The 25,683-nt window shown below is 43.1% G+C and overlaps 2 protein-coding genes across 4 annotated transcripts; both read left to right on the forward strand.

The window, feature by feature from the left end:
* Positions 1-84: 84 nt before the first annotated feature.
* Positions 85-6,241, forward strand: klhl26 (kelch-like family member 26). Its single transcript, XM_030050195.1, has 3 exons — positions 85-362; positions 2,302-2,484; positions 2,953-6,241. Exons 1-3 carry the CDS (start codon positions 313-315, stop codon positions 4,532-4,534), a joined length of 1,815 nt encoding a protein of 604 aa, XP_029906055.1. The 5' UTR covers positions 85-312; the 3' UTR covers positions 4,535-6,241.
* Positions 6,242-6,786: 545 nt separating this feature from the next.
* Positions 6,787-25,251, forward strand: crtc1b (CREB regulated transcription coactivator 1b). Of its 3 annotated transcripts, none has more exons than XM_030049332.1 (14): positions 6,787-6,955; positions 9,064-9,180; positions 9,719-9,844; positions 10,119-10,180; positions 10,485-10,579; positions 11,175-11,245; positions 11,337-11,380; positions 11,852-12,075; positions 13,691-13,842; positions 14,148-14,393; positions 15,727-15,813; positions 17,526-17,612; positions 17,730-17,904; positions 19,328-19,539. In XM_030049332.1, exons 1-14 carry the CDS (start codon positions 6,830-6,832, stop codon positions 19,537-19,539), a joined length of 1,824 nt encoding a protein of 607 aa, XP_029905192.1. In that variant the 5' UTR covers positions 6,787-6,829. The 3 variants fall into 3 exon arrangements, with proteins under 3 accessions (XP_029905192.1, XP_029905194.1, XP_029905191.1); XM_030049331.1 differs by having other exon boundaries at positions 6,830-6,955; positions 11,160-11,245; positions 19,328-25,251; XM_030049334.1 differs by lacking the exon at positions 15,727-15,813 and having other exon boundaries at positions 11,160-11,245.
* The last annotated feature ends 432 nt before the right edge of the window (positions 25,252-25,683 follow it).

Here is a 25,683-nt window from a genome sequence, read left to right on the forward strand (position 1 = left end):
TGTAAGGTTCAGCTTTGGGTAAAGTGAGCAGGCTTTACGTGAACACATCCGCCGGTACGCATGTGTGAAGTTTGGCGCCGCCTAGCGAACAGAAACTGCCAGTGCAATGAAAGTATCGCGTAGCCGGTGGAGAGAGAGGTCATCGTTTTCACCACAGGACTGACAGCCTCCAGACCTGAGCCCTGCTCCTCTGGCTGTCCTAACAGCCAGGTTGGATGTTTTTAGTCGTAGACCATGAATGGGCCAGTTACGCCGCTGACCTTCCGCTAATTCGTCTGAAAATGCTCCATGCGTGTTGCAGAGTGCTAGAAGATGGCGGAGTCGGATGGTGGGGATTTTGCTTCGAGACATCCGCAGAACAGGTGAGGAGGAGGGTGAGGTGGGCAATCCGGTGTGGTCATGGATGTTGGCTCGCCTCATTCGTGTATCTTGGCAGTGGAGTCTCCGCGGCTTCGCTCCACATCCCCGCGCCGGCAGCGGTGCCCCGGCGCCGGGAAGCTACACCGGGAAACGCCGAGGGTGTCCGGCCTGTCCGCCGACCTCTGCGCTGCTGATTTTACAAACAGCAGCAAACAAAAAGTAACAGTGTAGTCCGGCCTGCCGCCCATACAGCCTGTTGTACTGTAGCTGACCAAGCTGCAGCACTTGAAAGACTGAAGTTAGTATATCGGGCCAAGCCTACTAGTGTAGCTTGTGAATGTGTGAATAGTGTATAGTTACATGTTCATGTCCCAGCTCGTGAGCAACTTGACAACTTTACCGTATCAATAGCAGTGAGCGCTGCCGCTACCTGACGTCATGCTCGTAATTAATTGATAGGCTAACCTGCAACATTAGACCAGAAACACTGGGGAGCAGCCCACCAGGAACAACAACACACTACAGCATCTCTTATAATAGGCTTTCATAATAAACACAAAAAGTCCAGTGTTTTTTGCACAAACGGAATTTTCAGAACTAAGTGCAAGATGATTAACAACCACAGCCATTACTGCTGTCACTCCCTTGTCAGTTTTATTCCAGAAGGTCTCCTCTTTATTCATTTTTACATCTTTACTATTTTCAGCTGCTTCTTATGACAACAGTCTACACTATTTTTATTCATCAGGTTGATTTTCACACTTAGCTGAAATTAAATGCCTTTACTACTTTTACTCTTACTACTTGGCAATTAAAACAGTAAAAAGCAACATTAAGCCACAGAAGTAACAATAAAGAGATGCAACTCCTGTGGATTCATAAGATCTCCAAGCAGGTGTGAAGTATGAATATGTACATCTTTTATCTTAAAACTTGCAAGTTTACACAGAAATATTGGAAACTGGAGAAATCCTTGTTAGTCCCATGTACACATTAGTCTAGTTGCAGACTTAATTTAATTCCATAGGTTAAGACCATAGGCCCTGTTACATGGCAATGCAGTCTGCCTTTGAAAAGCTGTCCACTTAATGAACAGTCTCATCATGCCCTTGGTTTTACACTGGTATGCACTGTCATTGTTTGTATCTTGTCAGTGTTGTGGTTGGATGTGATTTTTGGTGCTAATTACACAAAACAAGGCAGTAGGTGGAGAGTTGGCGAGTAACATGACAGTTGTTGCTATGTAACCCAGTCTTCTTTTCCTTTCTTCTACTACTCGCTGATAGATGAGCTGGTGTTTCTACCCACTAACGTCTTCAGCAATGATTTTTTGGTGTTTCTGCAATGATGGCATTTCTACAAGCAGCAGCAACATTTTTACTCATCATGGTGACTTCTTAACCTGCAGTGATGATGTTTCTGCTCAGGGCAATGATATTTTTTACCAGCGATGATGATGGTCTCACCCCATGGACAGATACTCTTTCACGAATCTGATAACACATTACAGATTGCATTTCGATCTGGCTGACTTTGCAGATCTGATCACATTTCAGTGGCAATGTGTGCACATCTGCATAATTGGAAATCTAGGGATTCTGATTGTATGTTGTGAGATATTTAGTACACCTTTATGATTTGCAAAATGGCATGTTGCAATGTAAAATGTGGTGAAATAGTAGTAAATGGGCCAAACACTCAAAATCACTGGTATGGTGCTTTTAACATGCTTTCTCTTATCCATGTGTTAGGATGTCAAGATACACGTGGCATTTGAATAGCAGCGTTAAATGGCACCCTCAGTCTACTTGACACTCATATACCACAGCTACTATTACATTATATTTATGTATGCATTTTCAGTTGAGAGATGCAATGAAAATGAATTCATTTTAAATGGCCCTGGATTCAGTGAACGTGACAAAGCGTTTTCTTTTCCAGTATGGCTAACAAGAATAGCACCCTGCGCTGTACGTTCTCAGCTCCGAGCCACAGCACCACCCTCCTCCAGGGCTTGTCCTTCCTGCGAGCTCAGGGCCAGCTGCTAGACGTGGTGCTTGCCATCAACGAGGAGCGCTTCCAGGTCCACAAAGCGGTGCTGGCCTCCTGCAGTGACTACTTCAGGTGAGTTTTTCTCACAAGACTACTCACTGCCGCATTTATATTTAAAATTGTAGGCACTCAGCTGATGCTCTTATCCCCAGAGTGCTTTACTCTGAGTGCAACAGAAGAGTGGGCTTGAATTCCCGCACTGACAACGTTATAATCAGTTTAGGAGGAGGAGAGAGACATAAAATGCACTCCAAAATGATTCTCCCTCTCTCTTTCCCTCCCCTCCTCTCTCTCATTTATTGTGTTTTTATCTCTTCTGTGTCATTAGCTTCATCAAATTAATATTTACAGGGTTCCCACATGGAATTTTCCCACCAGGCCCAAGCCAATGGGGTGCTCTGCCATGTGTGCTTCCCGCTCATGCGCAAAAAGCTCTGGCTTGGTTCTAGTGTATAGTATAATGTTTTGAAAAATGATTGTGGGAACTGTGTTTTTATGATTTGCTGTTCTGAAATAACGTTTTCTGTGCTTGTGTTGCAGAGCAATGTTTACTGGAGGTATGAGGGAGTCAAACCAGGATACAATTGAGCTGAAGGGCTTGTCGGCCCGTGGCCTGAAACATATCATTGACTTTGCCTACAGTGCAGAAGTCACTCTAGACCTGGACTGCATTCAAGATGTCCTTGGGGCGGCTGTCTTTCTCCAGATGGTCCCTGTTGTGGAGCTCTGCGAGGAGTTCCTCAAGTCAGCGATGAGTGTGGAGACCTGCCTGAACATTGGCCAGATGGCCACCACCTTCAACCTGTCTTCCCTCAAGGAGTCAGTGGATGCCTTCACCTTCCGCCACTTCCTTCAAATTGCCGAGGAGGAAGACTTCCTGCACATCCCCATGGAGCGTCTGGTCTTCTTCCTGCAGAGCAACAAGCTGAAGAACTGTAGCGAGATCGACCTGTTTCACGCCGCCATCCGATGGCTTCAATATGATGAATCCCGCCGGGCCCAAGCCAATGGCGTGCTCTGCCACGTGCGCTTCCCGCTCATGCGCTCCTCTGAGTTGGTGGACAGCGTGCAGACAGTGGACATCATGGTGGAGGATGTGCTGTGCCGGCAGTATCTCCTGGAGGCCTTCAATTACCAGATCCTGCCATTCCGACAGCATGAGATGCAGTCCCCGCGGACGGTCATCCGGTCTGACGTCACGTCGCTCATCACTTTCGGCGGGACGCCCTACACCGACAATGACCGCACTGTAAGCACCAAGGTGTACTATCTCCCCGATGTTGCCTCTCGCCAGTTCAAAGAGCTGACTGAGATGGAGGCAGGCTGCAGTCACGCTTGCGTCGCAGTCCTCGATAACTTTGTGTACGTGGTCGGCGGACAGCATTTACAGTACCGCAGTGGCGAGGGGGCAGTGGACAGCTGCTTCCGTTACGATCCGCACCTGAGCCAGTGGTTACGCATCCAGCCTATGCAGGAGGGGCGCATTCAGTTTCAGCTTAATGTGCTGCACGGACAGCTCTATGCCACTGGAGGGCGCAATCGATCTGGCAGCCTGTCATCTGTGGAGTGCTACTGCCCCAAAAAGAACGAATGGACTTACGTGGAACCATTAAAACGCAGAATCTGGGGCCATGCAGGCACTCCCTGTGGAGACAAGCTGTACGTCTCGGGGGGATACGGCGTCTCGCTGGATGATAAGAAAACTCTTCACTGCTACGACCCGGTGTCTGACCAGTGGGATTTCAGAGCTCCCATGAACGAACCCAGAGTGCTCCACGCCATGATCAGCACCAAGGAACGGGTTTACGCCCTGGGTGGTCGCATGGACCATGTAGACCGCTGTTTTGACGTGCTAGCAGTAGAGTATTATGTTCCAGAGAATGACCAGTGGACCACCGTCAGTCCCATGCGGGCCGGGCAGTCCGAGGCAGGCTGCTGCTTGCTGGACAAAAAGATCTACATCGTCGGTGGATACAACTGGCACCTGAACAATGTCACAAGCATTGTGCAGGTGTACAACACCGAGACAGATGAGTGGGAGAGGGATTTGCACTTCCCAGAGTCCTTTGCAGGAATTGCTTGTACACCAATTATACTTCCACAAACCACCACGCAGCACTGACCATGTGACCTGCCAACTGTGACAGTTTGATTCTGCGTGCTCTTGCTGCTGTCTGTTGGGTCAATACAAGGTGTGAACATTGTATAAGCTATTGTTGTCTTTGGTTGTGTGTGTGTGTGTGTGTGTGTGTGTGTGTGTGTGTGTGTTTGTGTTCATTTGACTTTTGACTGAAAAGCAATTGAACAATATTACTCTATACAGTGTATTATTTCCCTGTCCTTCCTGTGGCTGAGGTTTGTGTAATGAGTGATACAGCATTGTAATCTTTGATTTGTATTCAGAGGGTAAGCTGTTTGGATTTTAAATGTATCTTTTAAGTGAATAATTATCTTCAAATCTTCAAACTTCATAAGTCCTCGTTTATATGATGGCCAATAGGATTTATCTTACACTTGCACAAATGATCTAGCCATGGGCAATTGAGTCAGTAAAACTTGAGGGTTCCATTTCAACACACTGTATGTCCATGTCTTATGTTCATACTTTTCTAGGTGTGAATTATGAACGATCCAGGCTTTGTATGTGTTTTAATTTTACCATCCAAGGGCTTACATTACCTGCTTCATTCTTGCTGAAAAGCAAGAACTGGTCTTTGTTTGGGGATTTTGTCAGATTGGGGTCATCCTGGAATGAAACTCTCAGATTCTCAAGTGTCTCAGTTCAATTTTGCTGTGCAAAGGCATTAAGACTAGACTGTTTAAATGTAGGACATTTTGATTGTACTGGATTTTAACAGTTTGAAGTCCATTTCTTTTTTAAAATAGCTTTCTTTTTATTACCATGTAAGATTTGGTTTGATGTTAGTATTTTACCATTCAAGGACCCAAGAGCACAAAGGCTAAACATCTTTTTGTTATCCTTAAGTTTTATTTATCCTCCTCACACATCGGTTTATGGTAATAGGTGCACAAGGGGATGAAATATTCTTCACTTTGATCTTGATGGCGTTTGTCCAGTTTATATTTAATTTTTTTTAATTTTTTGGCTCCTTGACATAGCCCCTGTGTGCTGTCAGCGGAAGCCCTCCTTATATTTTTATTTTATTTTATTTGACTGCATTGCTGCACTTTCTGAAGCAGTATTGATGACACATGCAATATGCTGACTGATTCTGCTGCTAATGTCTTTGTACTACTTGGTATGTCTGTGGGTTAGAGATGAGCTTAAAATTCCCATTTTTCCTATTTATGTGATGACTAGAAGTGTCCTCCTATCTGCCTTAGTGTGTCTTCATCATGTTTTACCTGTACCAGTAAAAAGCACACTGTCATTGAAGTGCATTATAAAGCAAACCACTGTAATCAAACGGGAATGTAGACTTTTGTGCAGCTTTATGTGCATCCTTTATTAAAGGTGTTTCATGTATTAAAAATACAGTGCATGTGTTGTGTTGATAGAAAAAAATAATGCTGGCTTCAAAATATTACAGGTTGTAATACACATCTCCACACTTTCCACCGTTTTGATCATTTTTTTCTTAGGCTTTCCATGTTGTATGTTTCTGATACAGTTTCCTGTATGCCTTTGATGTTGGGGGAGCATGTTATGTAAAAAAAAAAAAAAAAAAAAAAAAAAAAAGACTGACAATGTAAAGTGCAAAGTAACAACACTGCTGTCCATTTGTGAATCTTGAATATGCATACAGTCTCCCAGTTTTGATGAGGGTTTTCCCCTCCACCCTGTGCAATAAATACTTGCTTGTCTTTAGCTATGTTCATGCACTATACTATATAGACTTTAGCCTTAAATATTATTCCTTGCATAAATTCAGCAGATGATGCATTTTAGGATTTAAGTGCATGGCTTAGTGAATTTGAGCAACACTCTGAGGCACACATCAGTTTTAGCAGCTTTTCAAAACACCTTGGTTTTTTGTTGTCCATGATATCGCCATCAATTTTTGTCCCATTTACCACTTTCTCACTGACCACACTGTTGCCTAAACACAAACAATAGTTTGATACAGACATCTTATTTAACTCACCTGTTACCTTCAATTTTTTTTACATTTTTTATCAGTTGGGGTCAAGTTGACACCAACACTGTCTTCTAAACACACCCTCAGATACTGAACATGAGACAGATGTACGCCTTCCAAACTCCTGCTGCTGTGTGGATCCTCGTCATGGCTGAAGGCCCCACACACAGTACAGTAACATCCACAGTTATTGATGAGCGCCTGTATCACATGAAGCCGCCTGCAGCCCAAACATACACCTGTGCCGCCGTGCGTGATGACGCCGCCAGTCCAGGCCAGCGTCGTGCGTAACGTTCCATTGAGAAGAAGAGGGAAAGATGGCGTCCTCAAACAATCCTCGCAAATTTAGCGAAAAAATCGCTTTGCATAATCAGAAACAGGCGGAGGAGACAGCTGCCTTTGAAGAAGTGATGAAAGACTTGAACATAACCAGGGCAGCGCGGGTAAGCCTCTCATGTCCCCGTTGCAGAAATTTCTAGCTTCGCTGTCCAGCTAGCAAAACGTTACGGAGCGTGTTGCTAATCTTAACTAGGTAACGTTAACGTCGTTAGCTACAGCGGTGAAGCGGGCTCAAATGACAGCCTGCTGTGGCACACGGACGACACCAACTTGTTTTAGTTGGGATATTTTGATGTGGTGAGCTACTCATGTGCAACGTTAGCCAGCGGCTCCGTAACTCGTTACCATTTGCTAGCATGCTGCTGGTGTTGTGAATAATTGGCACCTGAGCTCTGTGTGTGTGTGTGTGTGTGTGTGTGTGTGTGTGTGTGTGTGTGTGTGTGTGTGTGTGTGTGTGTGTGTGTGTGTGTGTGTGTGTGTGTGTGTGTGTGTGTGTGTGTGTGTGTGTGTGTGTGTGTGTGTGTGTGTGTGTGTGTGTGTGGTTGGCTTGTGCAGCGTGTTTGCTGTCATGTTTATAATGCCAACAGAAACTATCTGACATAGCCATGCTGGGAAGCTGCAGGCAAATAAACTGGAGCAACACTGGGATTACAGAGAGGGCTAACGTTGACAAGCTAATCTAATGTCAGTCAGCGCTCCTAGCACAGCTGTGATTTTTTTCCCCTCCTCCAACAATAAGCATCAGTACGTAACGTTAGCTTGGTACCCAGATAGCATTCAGCAGTCCACTAGCATCCTGGATCGTGTGTGTTTTGGGAGAATAAAGCCAGTGCAGCTGCTTTGTCCTTCAGTAGTCAGCAGTACCTGCGACTCGACCACGTTACACAGTGACAGTGTCACGTCTGATTGAGGCAGAGCATCTGGAAGAGCCGCTGCTGTCCAACACACGGGCAACTTGTGGCCAGCAGTGGTTAGCTGCTGCAGCACAGAGCCTTCAGTCACATAGGAAAAGAAAGCCACGTTGTTGCCAGGAAACATTTGGACTGATTCTCGCTAGGGCTGCACGATATGGACACAATGTCATACCTCGATATTTATGCCAAATATCTCGATAGTGATACGATACGCCTGTAGGTTCACACTTACTTGAAATTTGAAGTGTGGCAACTTTGAAAATCAAGCATTCTTTCAAAAACAGCATAGTAATACAGTTACGTCAAAGTATTTTATTGATCAGAACAGAGCAATTGCTGTCTTAGGCTGCCTTAAATTATTAAAAAAAAGAAAGAAAGAAGGAAAGAAAGAAAATCAAACATTTTGCTGTATCCTCTGCTTTGACACAGTGCTTAAACAGTGTTTGAAGTGCAACAACAGTGAAAATTAAGCAATCTTTAAAAGATACAAAACAGCATAATGATACCAGCTGGATGTAGAAATGCATTTACTTCACAAAGAGTCTTATTAATCAGAACAGACCAATCACTGTCTTGGGTTAACCCTAAATTTGGTAACGTCCATATTGTTGCCTTTTGAGATCTTAATATTATGTATATTCATATCTAGATAACAAAATAACAAAGTATTGTTTAGGTCTAATTCTTGGCCCTGTAAGCTCACGGTTTTGCCTGTTGCTGGGAACGATGCCCATTGACTTACTTGGTTATTTGCTGAGTTTAAAGATGTTTATTTTTCCAGTTAATGCAGAAAAGTTAATTTGGAAATAGTAAATTGTTTGGCCTCCGCCAAATTTTTGTCTTGCCATTCAAACATCCATCCATTACTGCATTCGTTCCGAGCATTGTTCACGCCACCGCAGTTCATTGTTGGTAGAAATAGAGGATTACAGTCACATGTCTTTGTAAATAGCATGCATGATTTATTTTTAGCGATCAGTTTTGTTCTATGGAAGCAGACGTGGCTAATGGCCAGGTGTGCAAAATGTAAAATTTGACTGTAAATCTGATTGTTCCTGGTTGCCAGGCATCAGTCACATCTGCTGAACATTTATTTATGCCATCTGGGATTTTGTCTGCCTCTTGATTGTTGACGAAACAGCCACCCTCACCCATCCTGTCACTTTTCATTTGTCAGTTAATACACTAATTTTTCATGATAACACTGGACTGACAGGCCTTGTTCATTTTTAGCATCACTTTTTCATGTATCAGATCAGTCATTCACTCATGCTTTCATGCAATTTTACTTTGCACAGTTGCAGTTACAGAAGACCCAGTATTTGCAACTAGGGCAGAATCGTGGACAGTACTATGGAGGCTCACTGCCCAATGTCAATCAGATTGGAAATGGCAACATTGACCTGCCTTTTCAGGTGAGCCCTTAGCTTCTCTCAGGTGGTAAATCGTTGTTTTATTCTCGACCAGTGGAACTTTCTCAGCTGTTGGCCATCATCTCAGACATACAGGCTATAGATTTCTTTAGTCTTGGTGAATGATTTGCCTAAACATTGAAAATGCTACCAAACCAATTTAGGAAAGTCTATAGGCTTACCTCAGACTTCGATGGCAGTAACCTGTTCAGAAATGACCTGCGGGTCAGGGCTGCACAGTCTGAGCAAGGTGTAGCATTGTCCAGGAGCAAAAGGAAGCCAGAACTGTAGGCTATACAAGGCGCACCAGTTCTACCATGAAATATAAATTCGGATCCTAAATTTAAAAGTAGATCATTGCTTGTCATGGCTTTCCATCTTTAAATACATTTGCCAACTCGAGCATCAGTATGGGGGCCCATAGCTTGACTCATTTTGAAATGAACACATTTTGCACCATTAATACCAAGACATTTGGGTGTAAATTGTTGAATAAGTCAGCTGGTTTGCTCAGCTCATTGATTTGGTCTGTTTACTTCAGAACTCAGTGCTGGATACCAGTCGGACCACCCGGCACCACGGCCTGGTGGAACGTGTTTACCGCGACCGCAACCGCATCACTTCCCCCCATCGCCGACCGCTATCGGTCGACAAACATGGGCGCCAGATATCCTTCTTCTGAAATGCTTGCTGTTCTTGAGGACATGTTGACTTCTTTGTTTGATGTGTTTGTTTCTTTCAGATTGTACTTTTTATTCCATCATTAAAATATTAGCAAAACACAGTCTGTGACTGTCAAAGAAATTCAATCAAAATAACATTTTTGCCGTTATTGTTTCATAGTACCTCCATTTGGTCCGATCGGCCAAGGACATAAAAATCCAGATAATGCCGATCCATATCTCATTTCCGCTGCATTATTACCCTTAACTGAGATTCACATTGACAGCTGTCCCTATGGCTCAGTTTATCTCTCCCCCCCGCCAGACACCAGCTGGAGAAGGTAAGCCATCTCCTCTTGTCTGTTTGCCAAACTGAAAACCAGACTACAATTGGGTACAATTCAATTTCAAAAATAGAATTTGCATTCTCTCCAGCCAGCTCCCTGCAGCCTTGCAGCTGTAAACTGACCAAACTCAAGCAACACAAAGAAGCCTTTACATAAGCTGTACCACAGTGAACAGTAGCCAGTGGCGGAGTGTGACTTAATTCTTGACAGATATGATGCAGAAGAGTGGGCCTGAGTCCAGCATTGGGGTGGTTGGCAGGGTTATTTTGCTGACGTCTCCCCTTTCTAACATGCACAGGACAAATTCGGACTCGGCCTTACACCAGAGCACCATGAATCCAAAGCCCCAGGAGGTGTTTGCAGGGGGATCACAGGAGCTCCAGCCTAAACGAGGTAATGGAAGATCCAGTTACAAAGACACAAGGCAGCCTTTATTTATTCATGCACACTGTCGTCATGCAAGCGCCAAGCTTTAGATGCCATAGAGGGGTTGGTGGCACAAAGAAGATGGTTGGGCTCGTGGTTTGAAAATCTGGATTGACATTTTGTGAAATATGAAATATTTATGTGTACACTTAGTGTTTGTAAACCAAGTGCATGCTGATGGCTGGCAAATTAACCTGATTGGCATGCTGTCACCAAGCGGGCTGTAGGGAACTAATTTGTCCTGTGGCAATCGTCTGTGAATGGACCTTGCTTAGGATCATTATAAAGGAGGATCAATAATTCACTGATTATTTGTGCTTTATGTCTATCAATGTCTGAGGCTTCCATGTAATCAAACTAAGAGTGGGTGGCATCCACTCTGTCTGGTGGTCACCTTGCTATTTTTAGGTGCACTTGAATCTAGTGCACAGAACTATATTCTGCTTTCCTGGCTGGGGTATTGATGACTCATTTCTTCAACCAGTTAGATGAATCGTTATGTATTTTGTCATTGCAAGCAACTGTCTCTTGCTGTTTTACTAATTAGTACTGCTGCTAACAGTGCCTGGGACGGAGGAGTCGGAGTCAAATGCAGACGAGGACACACAGAAACAGATGTGGGAGGACAAGAAGGTACCGATGGGAAGGGCTACAAGGGTTGCACTTGTTACTATACATGTCCGTGCCTTGAAATTGTTTGCTCATGTTTGTGTTTTCTCCTCAGGATGATTCATCAAAGCCCAAGGCATGTGACGTCCCAGGAATCAAGTGAGTAGATTTAGCTTATCAGCTTGTTTTATTATTTCTTTGGGTTAACAAATGCTGGGAGTAGCCTGTCACTTACACACCTTGGAAGCTATTTTAACAAGTCACAGTTGTGTTTTTTCTCCACAGCACAAATTTGCCATGCTGCAGCTGCACTAATACAGGAACAGTGTTTTTTTGTTTTTGTTTTTTGCTTGTTTTTTTGTCACATTGTTTGAGTCTAGTTTAATACAACACTAGAGGTGTGCTGCAATAGTACCTAAACACATACTGGCTCTAGTGCTGGAAAGTCATTATGTTGGAAATATTGAATTGATTAAAATGCTACTGAAATGCAGCTGGTACTGAAAATACTGTATGATCTCCATAGTTAGTCTGGTAGGGGTATAGCACAGTACTTGTGCCATGTAAAAACTTAGAGGTAAGGTGAAATAAGACTAGTTTCTCACGTTTTACCTAACTTGTGTCCTGCAGTATATTCCCATCACCAGACCAGGAAGTGAACCCGTCCGTACTCCCAGCCGCACATAACACCGGTGGTTCATTGCCTGACCTGACCAACATCCAGTTCCCTCCACCACTGTCCACCCCTCTGGACCCCGAGGACACTGTGGCCTTCCCCGCCCTCAGCTCGTCCAATAGCACGGGTAGCCTGACCACCAACCTCACCCACCTGGGCATCAGCGCTGCCAGCCATGGTAACACCCACCGTGTTAAGGCAGAGAATGAGTACACTCATCCAGTGTTGGCATGACTGTGGGGTGTGAATCAGCAGGAAAGCTTATTAAAATTGCTTAGCTGCTGGCTGCCTTTGCACTGTTTACTATGGCAAAGCCAGGGTTATGATGTCAAAGGTTTCCGCCTGCTTAGATCATGGTTAGTCTTAGGCGGATATTCAGACCAAATACCCAGTTTGTTTCCACTCCATTATGCTGAAATAATCTTGTCAGCTCTGAGGCAGTTTCTATGGGATTTGATTTGATTTTCTCTGACACCAGGATATCACTGGTCACTGACTTTGTTGACTTAAATTCTCTGACAAACCTCTGGTTTTGCTTAAAAATTTAGCATTTGTGTAAATCACAGAACAGCACTTCATTTCAATTCAACACATTTTTCATCGATTCTAGCTGCTTTCTGTTCTCAGTAAAGACACACAATGGAAGGTCACTGATTTCTTCCAGATAATGCCTTGAATACCTTTTTTGTGATCAAAATGGAAAAGAGGGAAGCATGAATGAGACATGCATATATTTTATCCATAAAGAAAAAAGTCAAGTGACCACGATATCATTTTGTCTGAAATACAGTGAGTCTACATGAGAGGGGCTAGTTGATTAAACTTGAGAAAACATCTCTCCCTTGAATAAATTCTGTCAGAGTATAATGTTGCTTGTATTTAGGTGTTGTTAGTTTTAATCGGTCCCACCCAACAAAGGGCCTGACTGGCTTGATTGGATTTCCGACGTAGTTGTCGTTGAAGGGGGGTAACACCAGACCTCTGAATCGCTTGAGATTTATGGACGATGGGCAAATCAGGGCTTATGTATTAATTGTCTTGAGATACAGTAACAGCAGTAGCAGAAGGAATTAATTGCCTACCTGTTACTAGAGAAATGTTCCCCTCTTTGCACTGGACCCATGTCAGCTCTACCTGAATATTAGGTAGTTTTAAACATCTCCTGTAAGTTAAAATGTCTCTGTTGTTCTTAGTGTGTACAAACCTCTTACACCTCTAACACCCACCAGTTTGGAGACAGTTGCAGAATTTTAATATTTACTGTTTTCACAGTTTAGATGGCATTGTTTCCTGACAGAACATAATGTAATACAAAGGATCAGTTCCCACCAATTTTATAATGAATACATGTACTGCACGTGTTGGGATAGGGGTGCGCATGCATGCGCATGCATGCGTGTGTGTGTGTGTGTGTGTGTGTGTGTGTGTGTGTGTGTGTGTGTGTGTGTGTGTGGCAACCTGCCGAATGCAAGAGAAAATGTAGGTAGACACTGAAGACAGTTACAATGTTCAAATCAATAATAACAGTATATTCAGTAAATCTGTGTTGCTCACTGTTGTACACAAAAGCTTGGCTTGAAATACCAGTTTTAAATAGTGGAGAACAAATAAATTGGCAGTCAGTTCTGATATTGTGTCAGGCCTCCACAACACTGAGTGTGTATGGGAAACACTGCATCATCATAGATAAGTTTGGACTCTACAATTATGGAAAATATACACATTGTACAAACTACATGTAAAATAGCTTGTTTACCTTGTTTTAATGTTTCTGTTTGGTTTATCCTCGTCAGGGATCCCCACCTCCTCTCAGCCCACCATGACAGTAACAGCACAGCGCCGGCAGCCGGCTGTGGTGCCTCTGACCCTCAGTGCTGACCTCCATCTCCAGCAGTCGCCACAGCAACTCTCCCCCACATTGTCCTCACCTGTTAATATCACCCAGGTGAGATTTTAGCAAATGCTCAGCCTGATTTAAAAGGTCCATTCGCACCAAGTGTGTTTAGAGTGATTTATTTGAACTTCTGCGTAAAAGCTGAACCAAACCAAAGTGTGGAAAATAGTGCAAATTGGACAGCTCATTTAAAAAAGTATCATCCTCACACTGTTCTGTTCTGCTGTAGAAAATGTGCTGCATGAAGCATATTTTGTGGCAATAAGCTGAGATCACATTCAGATAAACTCCCAGTCACTTCTTAAGATCCGCATAGCTTCATGGAACTGTACTGAACCTCTGTATGTTTTTCTCAGGCAATGCCAATGGAGGCCTTGACCCTGGAGCAGCAGCTCGCCCAGTACCCCCTGTTCAACCAGCTGACAGCTCAGGCTCAGGCTCAGCTGCTCAGTGACCTCCAGAAGCAGCAGCAGGCCCTGCCACAGGGCATCCGGCTCATCACCTTGCCCTCCCCGGTCTCCACTGCTACGGCCACAGCCACCGTCACCAACTCCTCCCCAGAAAACCAGAGCCAGACCCCAGGCAGCATCAACGTCAGTTCGGTAAGGTGACTAGATGTCTGGGTACATGATGGGAGCATATAATGAATGATCACTTAAATGGCCTGGCCCGTTTTGCCCAGAGTTTAAATGCCTTTATTTTTTTTTCTTGCCATGTGCGCTGCGCAAAATAGCTTTGTAGATTCTTAAACTATCATGTAATAGCTAGTGACTAACTTCATGTCCTTGTGTAAGGGTTCCTACACTGTCTGCAAAAGTATGGAATATGATTCTGATATTTTCCAGGTATGGAAAAGTATGGAAAAAGAAGAGAGACTGTGGTAAAATATTTGTATTTCCAGACTCTCTTGTGTTTATAGTTTTCTAAAAAGCAGTTGTCTAAAAAGCGAAATTCATAACTGAAGTAATAAATTAATCATACAAGCAGCATATTTTGATTTTGTTCAAATTTGGCACAGTTAGCTGAAAATGCTTTTCTTTGGGCAGGGCAGAGCGATTCACACACCTGTCCATATTACAGAATGCAAATCAATGGTGGCACTTGCTGTGCCATCCCATCCAGTGCACAAGACAAATCAAGTTTTCTGAGAAATGGCTTACCCATCTAAAATATAAAAATGGTTGGTGAAGGACTCTAAGACAGAGAAAAGAGCCTGGTGTAAGGTGTATGAAATCATTCAAGATCTCTAGCATGTGCAAGGCAGCCGCCACTAGTCATATGGAAGAGAAGAAGCATGGTGATCTTGTGAAAGCATCAACAGCACCCGGTGACTCATCATTTTTTGCCCAACCCAGCAACATGAGGCCACCATGAAGCCACCAGCACATGTAACAGCTGGAGTATGTACATGCATGATGACATGCAGCTATCAGTAGTCTGAGGTGTTAAATATAGTCTGGAAAAAAAATCCTCCGAGATTGCCAGAAAAGTCTGGAATTTTGTGTAGGAACCCTGTTTTATGCCACTGGCTCTAGAACAGCTTTGACACTGATCGATCACTTTGTGCAGTGACTCTCATTAAAACATTTTGAGATGTACTCAGACAAGGGTGCATTTTGTTATAGGCAAAAAGTGTCTGACATTAGCCTCAAAACAGACTTTAATAATGGGAGCATGGCAGAAAATTCATAATACAGCAGCTGATTTTACTAGTACCACCAGATGACTGTTGCTACTCTACCTGATACAGGTGCCAGCAGAGTCAACAAACTCACCAGCCGCAGCCATTTTGTTTAGTGGCTCATGTTAAGTTCCCACCATGTCATACTTTACACGACTAGTACAGCCTCAGCTCACATCTCACTTCAGTTCCTATGAGATTTGTGTGTGACTGTCATGGAGCTCAGTGCTAGCTAACCCTCTTCCCTCCAACAGTACCGCAATCAGACTGGCTCACCAGCCAATCAGTCTCCAACCTCCCCTGTCTCCAATCAAGGCTTCTCCCCTGGCGGCTCGCCTCAAGTAAGGGCCCACCCACCGAGCTCGCTGGTTTTTGGGGAAGGGCTTTGTGTCTGGGAAAGCTAATAATAGATCAGTTAGACTGCTTCTCATTATTTTATCGGCAGTTTATCATTCATGGTGTCGGCACCTGCATAACCCATTTCTTCTTCACCACTGTTACTGTATGCATGATAATATGGGGGGAGTTAGGGGATGGAGGCCCAAAGCATTTGTTTCTCTAAATAAGGTTTTTCTAATTTTACACAGAAATCCAAGTTTTCTCAGCACTTGTTACACATAAATCAAACTTAATTGTTGGAGTTGCAGTAGGATTACATGAAGTGTGACATTTCCATGGTTTTATTGCTTGCATGATATGCCTGATATCGCCATGGTCCTCACTGTTGGGGACCATGGCGATGCAGCCGGATGCAGCCAAGCTTTATTAGAATAGTTAACAACACAAATTGGGAAGGATTTTCTTCTGAAAGAAGTGTGCTCATCTAATGATAAGAAAAAGAGAAAACAAGATAGTTTAGTAGCTTACTACAAGAGTTAGCATGGCAGCCACTGAAGCATGGTTAGCTGTACAGGGAAATGTCTCTGACAAATGAAATTGTTTGGCAGAAACGTAACTGTTGTTAAATCTTAGTGTGTGTTTTTAGTTCCATTTTAAAATGATATTCCTGCATTTTTAGGTCCAACACTAGTCTCAGTTTCACTGTAGCTTTAGACAAAGTAACCAAGACATTAATCACTCCGGTATGGAAGAGTTGTCTCATAATCAGACCTTTATCCCATCTTCACTAGAACGCTATCAAAAGGAAAGGCAAATATATTTACTCAAAGGTGTTTCACTGCAAAACCCTGTCATAAAAAAAAGGAGTTGCACTGAAGTGCAATATTCTTTTGGACACTAGGAGCGCTGTTCATCACAACAAACCAAGGGCTTCAGCCACAATTCCAACCCGTCCTCTCCACTCACTTGGCAAATTGGGAAATTGTGACCCTCATTACTGTAGTCAAACACACTGCTACAAACAACTGGAATAATCTGGGCCTGTTTTCCAATCTAACATTAAAAACAGCAGTGCAGCTGCAATCACCTGTAAGTGAAATGTAGAAAGATGAAATGAACCAAAGCAGTATAAAGACAGTCAGAGCCATGAGATGAATCTGCTTAAGTATTTCAGAAAGCACTCTTTAAAAAGGATAGAGCATTTAAAGGCTATTGTACACAGGTGAGTTTTGAGCTTTGTTAGCAGTGGATAGTAAAGGAGATAGTAAAGCAGAAAGCCATAAACCTCACTGAGGCTTGGGCTTGTGTGTTGGCTCATGATTCGTGCTCACTGGCCTTGGTAAATCTGCCGTGGGTGTGAGAGTCTGATGCAACATCAGTGTGGTTAGGCCAAGCAGGGACTCCACCGCTTCAGAAAGCCTAACAGTGTTGAATATTCATCCTCAATGGTGCTTTCCTCATTGCAAGTGTATTTAATAAGTTGATTTGTGTTTGTGCTGCCATGAAAATCATTTGCTTTGGCCAATGCTTAGTCTGGGTGTTTTTTGACTTTAAGTCCAGCTTGTGTGTTCTGTCATTGCATCTCTGAAACGTCTGCTTGTGGGACCGGACCTGCCTCCTAGCTTTTTTTGTTTAAGTGGTTTTCATTTCAGAGGCTAGTATGACACCTGGTGTTAATTTATAATATTTTCTGGTTCAATTATTGTTCTTCCAGCACATGCCTGTGGTGGGCAGTATATTTGGTGATTCCTTCTACGATCAGCAGTTGGCATCAAGACAGACCAACGCTCTTTCTCACCAGGTGACACACACAATTAACAGCAACAACAACAATAAAAAAAAAAAAAAAGGTTTTCTTGAAATAGTGCCTGGCTTCATACTGGGCTTCCGTTTCCCTTTTTATTTGCGCACCATCTAGCTGGAACAGTTCAACATGATCGAGAACCCCATCAGCTCCACCAGCCTTTACAACCAGTGCTCCACCCTCAACTACACACAGGCAGCCATGATGGGCCTGACTGGGAGCAGCCTGCAAGACTCTCAGCAGCTCGGTTACAGTAGCCATGGCAACATCCCCAACATCATCCTAACAGGTAACTGCAGCTGGATTCCACCAGACACTCCTTCACCTCATTCCACTTGTACTGTAGTACATTTTATATTTTTGGGCATCTAGCTTGCATTCTTATGCAGAGTGACTTCCCGTGCTGCTATCACTGCTACCATTTGATGACTGATTTGATCTAGGTGCTTGGTAACTGCAGTACGAATGATGTTGACTTAGATCAGCGCAATGCATTACTGGCTGCTGATGTTCACTCCAAAGTTGAGCTGCATCCAGATAAGCTTTGTCATTTATTACAGAGTAAGACAGAACAATATACATAAGTACTGATCATAATGGCATACAATTGTACCAAGTGCCCGAACTTAACCCTCTGAACCCCAAGCAGTTTTGGCGTGTTTTCTGCTCCCCTCACATTTTGGCTCACTGTGGGCTTGTTTTTCACTGCAGTTACAAGTGCTGCACCTCTATGGAAACAGCACAGCTGTGGCTATCACCTGAAGCTATTCAAAAATGTCTTTCACACAGTATGAAAAAGTTATAGTGCCATAAATAAAAAAATAAAAAAGGCAAACTGATTTTTTTTTTGATAAATGATTTTACAAAAATCGAGAAACACTGGAATAAATGTACAGAACATTTTTTCAGGTGCCCACAAGTGTCACTGATCCAGGAAAAAAAAAGTAGGGCTTCACATGATTTATTTCCTGAAATATTAACATTTTTCCAACCTGTATAAACTAACTAGTAAAAACAAGGCGTTTTTACTGCCTTGTGCCTTCCATGTTACTACTGTTGCCTACACACTGAAATTCAGTGAATTTTGTCACGTGACTGTTGGGCTCACCTGAATCAATCAAGATGTCTCAGATCCGCTGAAGGCCGCAGAATTTTCTGTTTTTTTGAATGATCTGGATTGAGTAAAGGACTATTTTTGGCGAATTGTTGAATGAAGCATGTATAATAAATGATTCGAATGAAAAATCACTTCTTTAGGCTTAGTTTCGTCCTTTTTCTACCACTAAACGGAAGTCAGACATGTTGCATTCAGGGACCGTCGGAAAATTCAAATTCCGATGGAAAAAAATAGGTTTTTAAAGCTTCCAGCTATGATAAACGGTTGAATTTTGGCGATTTTTAAAAAAAATACACGTCCTTCTATCCCGCCGGCGGGTTTGGGGTTCAGGGGGTTAAATAAGTCAGTAATTGCTAATGCTAATAATTGTATTTGGTGGATGTATTTGGCTGCTGTACATTCCCTCTGATAGATAAATATAATTAGTTCACTGGCATGTGAGCCCCATAATTAATTTGGAACACTGGGTGCGACTCCAGATTTAACTCGATGCTTGAACCTATATAAAGAAGCTGACTTGGTGCTCAGAGACCTCGCTGCATGTTTCTCCGGTGCTGGGACCATCTTTTAACTTTGCCTGGTGTCGTGTATTCAGTCACAGGAGAGTCTCCCCCCAGCCTCTCCAAAGAGCTGACCAACTCCCTGGCAGGCGTCGGCGACGTCAGCTTCGACGCAGACTCTCAGTTCCCGTTGGACGAGCTGAAGATCGACCCCCTCACCTTGGATGGACTGCACATGCTCAATGACCCCGACATGGTGCTCGCCGACCCCGCCACCGAGGACACCTTCAGGATGGACAGGCTGTAACGTGGATCGCTGACCATGGCCAAGAATAACAAGAAGTTATTTAAAAAAACACACACACACACAAACTGGGGAATGGAGAAAACAAAGGGCGGGGCGATACCTCTCCCTCGTTGCATGGCCGTTCAGCTGTCCGACCTCGCCCTCGACTCCATAAAGCCCTTTCGAAACGATGCGCCGCCAAAAGACCACAGGGAAAAGAGACATCAGCGGCTTGCTGGGGAATGGCCTCGCTGTCGTCTTGAATGAGATTGGTCGCTCAGCGCTTTCGCTAGCCTGCTGTGTTTACAGTGTAACATTACATGCCACATATATTCCAACAACGCACATTTGACTTTATTTTTTCTTTTCATATCCACTTAAAATTACCTTTTTATTTATATTTGCTCGTAGCAGGAAGCTGCTCGGACAGTGGGCTAAACCGTACCCATCATAAATGCTGTGTTCCAAAAAAAAAAAAAAAAGAAGAAGAAGAAAAGTCCAAAATACCACAGCCAAGTTGCTTCTACCCTGCAGTCAAAGGAATCGGTTTTCCCATTACACCATGACGGCTTTCTCTTTCACACTCGAAGCTTTATTTTTGACAACCAAATGTTGATATTTTCATCATGTACTGTATGTTTTAATGCTTTATGTATTTATATGTCTTATTTATCTATTTATTTTGGTTGAAGATTTTATATTTCATTTCCTAATTTAAGTTTGATGCCAAAATGCTCTGTAGTCATAGTGTGAAATTGCACTGATGTATTTTGTGTCTATTTATTAATTACCGACATATTTATATATGTGTTTGTTAAGCTACTTGGTTAATGAAGGAGTGCAAAACCTCCCCATAGTTGCTCTTAGGCGTTCAGTGTGCCATTCTCCGATGTAGGACTTGGTAGATGTTGCCATGTTGCAGCCCAGTACAAATGGTCAAATCCAAACACATTAGCTTTTAGCAGCAGTCCAGAACATGCCGTGTGCTCCAGAAATGGGTTAGGTTCCACTTTAATTCACCTTTCCTGAGAAAATCGTCAGGTATTTCTATTTACCAAGCTTGGTACATGAAGCAAAAGAAAGAAAAAACATTTAAATTCCTCTTCTGCCAGTGAAAAGCCAATATGTCCAGACTTTCAAAGAAGGAAGCTGGCTATTTTTCAACCAGAAAACGCTAAAATATTCAATCTTTGAAGTCGTCACTGTGAAATCACCTGATTTTGCCTTACATGAGTATTCTACTGTTCTACTTTAGTGTCTAATGTGACAATGTATTTTCGTAACTTATCGTAACATTTTCTTGTATTTGAAAGGAACTTAACTTTTGGTCAGTGATATTTGTGGTTATGTAGTGTAAGGTTTGACAAATCAATGTACTGTATTTTGTACCGGTACAGTTTATAGCCAAATTCTTCATGTTTTATAAGCGGGGAGGGAGGGGGAAGCGGGGGGGCTCCAAAAGTTGGGTTCAAAGTGTTCGAGAGAGAGAGTGCAAATATGGGGAGGCTTTTCGCTCCTTGACAGGGAAGCTCTAACAAAAATGCGATCGAAAAGATTTTTTTGACCTTTGCCTCAAGGGCTGAGTATCAAAAAAGCAAAACCTTTCAGTACCATCACATACAAACGCTGATGATGAATCTTTGGGTGCTGAATGATTTCAAAGCTTCCAGATGTTTGTTTCATATAATGGGAACTCAGAGTTACTTCTCGTTAATAGATATTTTTATGGAAAGTTCGGTCTCGTCCGGTTCTGTTTAGACAAGTGGATGGGGTGCAGAAAGTTTAAAGAATAATTTACTCTAAAAGTTTAAAAATCAGTACTGAGACATCTTCAATACTGATTGCTACATACTATTCTCCAAATTTCTATAGACAAAGTTTTGATATTTTAAAAGTACTGACTTTTGACACGAGTAGCTGCCCCCTTCCATTCCATGTGGTAAACGGCAAAAACGCTTACTAAACTTGCTGTTACGCAATCAGGGAGGCAGTCGAGTCTAAAATTGCCTACGCCACCTTTTCAGCGGCGACTTAGAGTTTACACAGGTTTTATCTGAGAGATTGATCCACATTGAAATCACTTCACACTGCAGCCGTGACACGATCCCTGCCGAGTCAAGGGGCACCCAACCGCCGAGCCAAAACGTAGAGCAAATCATCGCCACTCAAAATATGGTGCAAAACAATCTGCCGTGGCCTTTTGTCAGAGTTTCCCTGGGAACCGGTCCCGGATCTGCGGGATCACGTTTGGTATACTGTAATGTTTATGTACAGATGTGCTAATCATTTGCTTACCCGAAGCCCTGTTGGGAAAGGCTCCCGGCACCCCGAAAGAGAAAAAAAAAAAAAAAAAGGAATCACGGTTGGTTTATTTCAAACCTCTACAGATCTACAACTTTTTTATTTTTATTTGTTCATTGTCTACTGTACTCGTCCATCAAAGGTTTTGTTTGCCTTCAGCAGATTTGTGATTCCTATGCAAATGAGGTTAAAAAAAAAAAAAAAAAAATCTGACCCTTAAAGGCAAAATCCACCCTTGAAGCGTCACTCTGAGGAATACACAGCTTCTGTTCTCCACCTTACCTCTATAGGTCTGCTCCACTTTGCTTTTTATGACAGTTCCCAGAATGCAGCTGCACCACTTCTTCAAAAATCTCGTGGCCGCATCACATTCTGGTCTTTGTCCCGCTACTGTGGTGAAGAAATTGGTGCCTCTTTTCCGATGGATTTCTCCCTGTATGATTGTCGGGACACGATGGCGGCTACAGGCCCGACATCGAAGCCTGATGTTGACTGTATTGACGTTTTAGGTCACTGAAACATTTTCCGCCATCAAAATCTCCACTGGAGACGCAGCAAATACGTGGACGTGACATCAGACGGAAAATAAACCAAATGACTACACGTACCCAGAAATGCAAAGTACATCACCAATTAGTGTTCATGCGCTATAGGGTGGGTTTTTCCTTTAAGTGACAGAAACCAATGTATAGAATGCATTCTATAGATTATCTTCTAACAGTATCCATCTGTTTTTACTCCTCGTGTATCGTTGGAGCCAGACGTCAGTGGCGCTCTCTTGCCTTTGGCTCGCTCTTCCCCCCGTTCATTTGCTCCCCTTTCCTTGATCACGTCGAGCAGTCGTTCACATGAACCTTGTACATAACGCTATAGCTGAAACAAAATGCATGACTAAACTGACAGTCCGGACCTCTGAATGAAGGCCTTCTATAGCTGCGCGGGTTTGACACATGTAAGATAACGCTACCACGGAGTCTGAAGGGATGCATGTATGGGTTTCTCCTGTGCAAGAGCTAACTCCGTTTTTTTTCTCGTTCGAAGTGACTCTGTTACCTCCATCTCTGCATAATGCTAATTCACGGATGATCAAAAGAATGTATTTTGTGTGGCAGTGTCCTGGGTTTAGCCTGTTAACGCCAAATGACCTGACCTTTGATTTTTTTTTTCGGCCTCCCCCTCATGGTTGTGCAGGACTTGACTCATTTGCTGCTCAAGTTGTCCGCTCCGCCCCGGGAATTCAGCCTGTTGCTTGTTCCTCCCTCTTTCTTTCTCTCTCTCTCTCTCCTCCCGCTGTAGCATCTCATCACATACAAGCGTAAACGGTCGTTTTCTCGTCCCAAAAACGAAGCCCACTGGTGATCCGGCCCCCTCGTCTTAAGTCAGCACAACCTCCCGCTTTCCCTCCCACTTGAAAATGGAAGCACGTTCTCTGTCGCTATCAGTCGAGGATTGGCATTTGCACTGACCGTTTGCATACACGTGGACTTGAAGCAGATCTTCTGAAGCTCTAACGTCACACCGTCGACCGCATGACACGACAGATGCGCCCCGCAGATTCCGATCCCATGTTCTGTGTAGGACTTTGATCTAGCTATGCTCAAGTGGAGTGTTTTTCAAGACATCAGATATGATTGTTTTTTTTTTGTTTTGTTGTTGCCTATCATGTCAGGTTTTGGACTGGGTAAAGAGTAATTCTGTTAGTTCTTTTTTTGGTTGTTGTTTTTTTTGGTTTCATTTACTTATTGTGCAATGTTTAGTCTGCTAGTTGCTTTGCACTTTATTTGTGACTTCCTGTTGTTGGAACAGGGACTGTTCTGCCCTATGTGAATGCTGACTGTTTCACACCAGATGTATACTCCGGAGATATTTTCATGTTGAAGAAAAGAAAATGTATTCTCTATTTTCCTTTGTAAACTATATTTTGGCTTGTCTTGTTTTTTATCTGTGAAGATTTTGGGGGATGCAAAACTAGAAAGGGCTTACTCCAGTGCAGCTTGTGCTCTTGTGTTGGAAAGGAATGGCGCTTCGAATGTATTTATTTGTTGCATATTTTTCGCCCCCGTGAGAGATCACATTGGATTTGAAAATGCTGATGTCAAGATTGACAGTAGATGTGAGGTAATATTCAAGTGCCAAGTCAAAATGCACCTTGGATGAAGTGCTGAGCATCTTGACTCTGTCTGCTGCCACTCCCAGAGCACCACACAGTGCTGCGACACAGTCTCACAGTATTTTATGAAATGAGCATAAAACCTAAAATGCAGAGTATGTTTTGGATGCAAATAACATAAATCTCACATTAGCAAAGTTCCCTAAAGGTTGGGGTTAAGTTTAGGCAGCTCAAACAGGTTAGGGTCGGGTTAGTAAAGGGTTGTTTTGGTCACAGTTACGCCTGAATGAAGGAGAAGATCTCTCCCAGCAGGAAAGCTTTCATGAGTCAGAAATTGAAGCTCATTATTTGAAGGTAAATGTCTCCGTCCACCACCCAGACCCTCACTTTCCTCAGAGCCGTTTGAGTGCCACTGTACTTCCTGTTTGTAATCCTGTCCTGCTAGGGACATTTCTCCGTTTTCACAGATGCTGCCTGTATTTTGAGACATGCTGATTTCACAAAATTCTGTGAGACCACACTCAACACTGATTGGGGAAGACACCAAGTAGAGGCCGTTCACGCTCATGCATGGGAGCCTGATGGCCGTCTCCCAGTTAGATGAGAGGGGCAGATCACCTCAAAATATACTTTCTACGCAAAGGCCACAAGAATAGTCTTGCAACTCAACACCGCTGGTGTGGTTGCACTATTTTATCTTCTGTTGGGCTACACTGAGACAGCGCTCAACGCAGCGCATTTCTTTATCAAGAACTAAACAGCAGTGTTGTCCCAAACCTAAAATGGATACACTCAAACGACAAACGAGTACTGTATTGAAAGGTTCTAAAGTTAGGTGGAAAGAGTTCTTGCTGCGTATTCCCTGAGGATTTTAGAACTGAATAAAATGTCCCTTTAATAACATGGGGTTTTCTAAATGACGCTACAATCCACTGAAATATGTATAAGGCCCTGGAAAACACTTTGTTTCAGTTGAAAGCTTATAGTGAGAATAGCATTATCACTGTTGTCCTGTAAGTCCTAGTAAAAGATCTGTAGTATTTATTCGTTGCTGTGTGATTCTTCTTATGTGAATCATTTGTTTATAAGATAAAAGATAATGTCAATTAAATCGAATGTGGAAGACAGATTTTTCTCTGTACATAGTCTTGATTCGCAGAATATACTTATTAAAACTGTCCAGTGTCATTTTGCAACATCACGGTGTGGTGAATGTGGACGTGCATGGTGTTCCAAGCCTGTTGTATATTGTCTTTGTTATCGTTTATACTTTGTAATCTGTATTTCCATATGCATTTTTAAAGGATTATTTTGAATATGTGCATGCTTGTGACTTGGGATTCATTTCACCATTCAAATTTTGTGTACAGGATCTTTATTTCCACTAAAGGCTGTTTTGCATCGGTTACTTAAAACCACCGCTGGTGTCCTGCTGGCCTCATGCATGACAGGGGAAGCAGGGGACAGGAGAAAGGGGTTTGTACATTTTTGGCCTGAGGGTGGCACTACAGGAAAGGTCTTGAGGTTGCCAGAGATAACAGGGTTCATCCTCTGGGGAGCATGAGCGTGCTTTCTAAAAATGATATGGCAATCCGTTCACTAAAATATGCAAAATCAAATTTGAAAGGGGAAAGGTCTTGCTCTCTCACTGGATCATCATCAGCTTGTCAAAATCTTCCATGTTGATGACGCTGTGTGGCAAAGAGGGAGGATGTGTTGGCTCGCATCTTTGAACACCTCACACAAAGCACTGG

This window comes from Myripristis murdjan, chromosome 4 (genome assembly GCF_902150065.1).
Source record: "Myripristis murdjan chromosome 4, fMyrMur1.1, whole genome shotgun sequence".
In the NCBI taxonomy this organism is placed as follows: domain Eukaryota; kingdom Metazoa; phylum Chordata; class Actinopteri; order Holocentriformes; family Holocentridae; genus Myripristis; species Myripristis murdjan.

Bases quoted from the DNA above. Each gene is read 5' to 3' on its own strand.
- crtc1b (XM_030049331.1), top strand. From the start codon at position 6,830: ATGGCGTCCTCAAACAATCCTCGCAAATTTAGCGAAAAAATCGCTTTG. The intron at 11,246-11,336 runs GTACCGATGGGA...TTTTCTCCTCAG, and splicing joins AGATGTGGGAGGACAAGAAG to GATGATTCATCAAAGCCCAA. The intron at 17,905-19,327 runs GTAACTGCAGCT...TCGTGTATTCAG, and splicing joins CCCCAACATCATCCTAACAG to TCACAGGAGAGTCTCCCCCC.
- klhl26 (XM_030050195.1), top strand. From the start codon at position 313: ATGGCGGAGTCGGATGGTGGGGATTTTGCTTCGAGACATCCGCAGAAC. The intron at 363-2,301 runs GTGAGGAGGAGG...TTTCTTTTCCAG, and splicing joins TCGAGACATCCGCAGAACAG to TATGGCTAACAAGAATAGCA. The intron at 2,485-2,952 runs GTGAGTTTTTCT...CTTGTGTTGCAG, and splicing joins TCCTGCAGTGACTACTTCAG to AGCAATGTTTACTGGAGGTA.